The sequence below is a fragment of the Triticum urartu genome, chromosome 3 (genome assembly GCF_003073215.2).
Source record: "Triticum urartu cultivar G1812 chromosome 3, Tu2.1, whole genome shotgun sequence".
Classification (NCBI taxonomy): Eukaryota; Viridiplantae; Streptophyta; class Magnoliopsida; order Poales; family Poaceae; genus Triticum; species Triticum urartu.
In genome coordinates this window covers 713,872,450-713,876,564 of record NC_053024.1, presented here as the reverse complement: position 1 = coordinate 713,876,564, position 4,115 = coordinate 713,872,450, and the positions used below count along the sequence as shown (strand labels likewise).

The 4,115-nt window shown below is 51.3% G+C and overlaps 1 protein-coding gene across 1 annotated transcript; it reads left to right on the top strand.

The window, feature by feature from the left end:
• Positions 1-1,320: 1,320 nt before the first annotated feature.
• On the top strand, positions 1,321-2,981 carry LOC125546130 (protein spotted leaf 11). Its single transcript, XM_048710288.1, has one exon. It carries the CDS (start codon positions 1,687-1,689, stop codon positions 2,719-2,721), a length of 1,035 nt encoding a protein of 344 aa, XP_048566245.1. The 5' UTR covers positions 1,321-1,686; the 3' UTR covers positions 2,722-2,981.
• Positions 2,982-4,115: the final 1,134 nt, after the last annotated feature.

The window sequence follows — 4,115 nt, the reverse complement described above, 5'->3', positions numbered from 1 at the left end:
ATCTTGTATCATGGAGTGCAAGAAAACAGGCCACTGTTTCTAGGTCCAGTACAGAAGCTGAGTATAAAGCTTTGGCTAATGCTACAGCTGAGGTGATGTGGATACAGACTCTGTTATATGAGCTTGGGATCAAGGCTCCACAAGCTGCGAGGTTATGGTGTGATAATATTGGTGCAACCTATCTCTCAGCTAATCCTGTTTTCCATGCACGAACTAAACATATTGAAGTTGATTTTCACTTTGTCAGAGAAAGAGTAGCTCGCAAGCTACTTGATATTCGGTTTATACCAACTGGTGATCAACTTGCTGATGGCTTCACAAAACCTCTTAATACAGGAAGGTTGAATGACTTCAAGAACAATCTTAACCTTGGTAAAGTCCAGTCGGTTCAGATTGAGGGGGAATGTTAGAATATATGTTGTATAGAGATAGGAGAGTAGTTGAGCAGTTTAAATCTTTGTAACCTTATCTCCTCTTATCTCTACTTTTGTTAAAACCTCCTGTACCGAACCTCGATCGATCTCCTCTTCTCTCGATCGATCTCTTCCTTGTAAGCCACGGCATGATCCCTATATAATACAATGCGGCCGAGACGAAGGGTTTTACGCTTCCCAATTCTTCTCACACCTTGTAATTGGAAGGATTCAGGCAAGCAACAGAAGAGGCAAGGAATACCCAACCTTAGGTTAAGCATCACGTCCGTGTCAAAATACGTGCGTCCAGCAGATCTTACGTGTCTTTGCTATCCTATATATACGTGAGGAAACAAAAACCATCCATCTTCCTGACAGCGAGACCCCAAGGAGCTCTGCAACTGGAGACCATCGAGCTTGGGTTCAGAACAGAAGCACAGAGATCGTATGCTCAATTAACTCTTAAGAAACTGAAAAATCTCTGATCATGATGATCCAGGGTATGTCGCGATGCCTCAACGCGCACGTGTACGTACAACCATCAGACGTACGTGCACGTACTAGTAATAGCATTACATACGAACGCGTCGCAGGTCGGCCCCCACCGAGGCGCGCGACGCCGACTGAGCGACAAGTTCGCGCCATTTTTCTCCGGAGTGTCAACTGATTAACTGCTTGATCGAGAGGAAGAACCCACCATCCTTATCGCTCACAGCTCCTCGCATTGAACACCTTAGCCGTCGCGTCATGGATGATGCGACGGATGGCCGCACCTGCACGTGCCGTCGCACTCTTCCTTTACTCGCCAACCACCCGTGATCTTCACCGATCATATCCCGATTCGAATGGAGCAAAGTAACTTCGACTCTAATTTACATTAGAGGCACAGACTTCTCTCAGCAGAATGCGACCATTCGCGTGAACGCATGAGCATAGATTTGCCAGAAGCAGCAGAAAGAAGTTTGAACCCGTGATCGCCGGGAATGGTAAAAGCGCGGGAGAAGCGTTCAACAACACCCCACTAAACAAAGATCAAGAAGCTTCACACGTACTTCCCCGAAGATAACAAAGTGGCTTCAACCTTACGACCAAGCGTAAAGAAATCCCACGTCAACTATCACTCGCGCGCGCCACCGCCACCTCCCCACCCACCAACCGGCGACGGGAGCTCCCTCGCAGCCTCCAAAACCGCATCCCACCACCACGCGCGCACGCAACCGCGGCCAGATCCGTCGGCGCCTCCACCCGCAACCATCCAATCCCGCACACAGCGATGGAAGTGAAGCTGCACGCGGCGCGGACGCTGGTGGGCCGGCTGCGGGGCGCGGCGGCGGTGCGGGACGCGGGCGCCACGGCGGCGGCCGTCGCCGAGCTGCGGCGCGCCTCCAAGGACGATCCGGAGGTGCGCGCGCCGCTGGCGGACGCCGGGGCGGTCCCGTTCCTCGCGTCGCAGCTCACGGCGCCCTCCACCTCCGCCGCCGCCGAGGACGCGGCCGCCGCGCTGCTCAACATCTCCCTCTCCGCGCGGGAGCAGCTCATGTCGGCCCCGGGGATCCTCGACGCGCTCGCCCGGGCCATCCGGGCCGAGGACTACGCGGCCGCGCACCACGCCGCCGCCGTCGTCGCCAGCCTGCTCTGCGTCGACGCCTACCGCCCCATCGTCGGCGCCAAGCGGGCGCTCCTCTCCGCGCTCGTCTCGCTCCTCCTCCCCTCCAAGGCCCGGGGCACGCGCGCCACCAAGGACGCCCTCAAGGCGCTCTTCGGCGTCGCGCTCTACCCGCTCAACCGCGCCGCGCTGGTGGAGCTCGGCGTCGTGCGGGCGCTCTTCGGGCTCGTGATGACGGACGGGCGCACGGGAATCGTCGAGGACGCCACCGCCGTCGTCGCGCAGGTGGCCGGGTGCGCCGAGAGCCTCGACGCCTTCGCCGCGGTGTCCGGGGTGCGCATCCTCGCGGACCTCGTGGAGCCCGGGGGCGCAGCCACGGGGCGGGCCAGGGAGAACGCGGCCGCCGCGCTGCTGAACCTCGTCATGGCCGGCGGAGAGCGGGCCGTGGCGGAGGTGCTGGACGTGGGCGGCGCCGAGGAGGCCGTGAGGGAGCTGGCGGAGGACGGCGAGGCCAGCCCCAGGGGGAAGGCCAAGGCGGAGGCGCTGCTGAGGGCGCTCGAGGAGGGCGCCGCCGGCGCCAGGCGGCGGCATGAGCACCGGTTCGCGGACTTCCTCAACGGGCTCGTGGTGTCGGACCCCTACTTCTCGTCGCCGGCGTCGGCCACCACGCGCGACGACGCGTCACGCGTTACGCTCGGCTGACCCTGCACGTACGTACGTACGTGTCTAATTAATTTGCACGCTGGTAGTATACTTCTGTGTTGTTGATCAGCTGATGTACATACTACAGTACTGTAGTAGTGCTCGTACACTAATGGTTATTCGAGGAGATTCTTCCGTACATTCACAAGAAATTTCAGAGACTGATTTTGAATTATTGTTTTGTAAAAAAATTCAGATTCTTTTATTTTTGGCGAGAGAAACTTCCGATCTATTTCAAATTCTTTATCTGGTAAATTTCAGGAGAACTGGTTTTAAAACCAAACTACTCTCTTCATTTCAAAATAGATGACTCAACTTTGAGTCATCTATTTTAAAAATGGAGGGAGTAATGTTTTGTGTGTACGATTGGAGCAACCCTCCTATTTGACTAGTTTGTTTTTGCAGTAGTAGCATTATGTTGCCCGCAAAAAAAAAAAGTAGCATTATGTTGACTCGTGGGTGTATCTAGGTGATGGAGATTATAAATTTTTTTACAGCTTGGAAACGACGCAAGCTAAAGTGGACGGTGATTGTAGGATTTGACCAAGCCGTAGGATTTCCTGGCTTCAAGCGAGCTGCTACGACATGCTATCGTGGTGTATGTGGTCAGCATGCACATCCAAATGTACCCGATTTGTACATCGCGTTTGGGCGATCATCAAACATCAAAATGCACGGTTTTTTTTTTACATCTTCGGCACAAGCAAGTCTGTTCATAAACTAGCCGATGTCCCGCACATTTATGCGCCACTTTTTTTTATATACGCCAATCATCGGTGTATATTGGTTGAGAATGTTACTACGTATTAGTTTTTGCCCTAACTAGCAGGGTCACCCGCGTATTTCCGCAGCAAGACTTTCAGCATATATCTAAACATGAAGTTTTAGATTTTAAGAGGGTCTCCAAATCAGTAGTTTGATCACTATTCACACGAATATGCTTTATAGAATATAATGTTAGTGTTGAAAGTAATTTAATGATATATTTATTTATGCTATCTCACCTGGACAATCTAAGTATTATTACCCTATTTTACAAATTTTGTAAACACACATTCTTCTATGTCTATCTTTTATACTAGCTTATCGGTTGGCAATAGCACCAAAGTATGGACACTAATTTTCGATATAAAAAAATATAAATAAATTTTAACCCAAGAACTAAATCAAAAAAATCGATGTCCTAAGTCTCAGCATGGTTTATGTTTCGACATCACCTCATCATTAGCGTTGTGGTGGCAGATGGATTCGTGCTCACAGAATTATTACATATTGTCATGCTTTGTGTCTTTTCTTGGTAATTTGTCCTTCCATGCTAATTTTTCTTCCACTGTATTCAGTTCTACATTGGCTTTTTCATATGTCAATGGATATATAAATTTGTATAAATACCA

Excerpts from the sequence above, each read along its gene's own strand:
- LOC125546130 (XM_048710288.1), top strand. The coding sequence starts at position 1,687 with ATGGAAGTGAAGCTGCACGCGGCGCGGACGCTGGTGGGCCGGCTGCGG.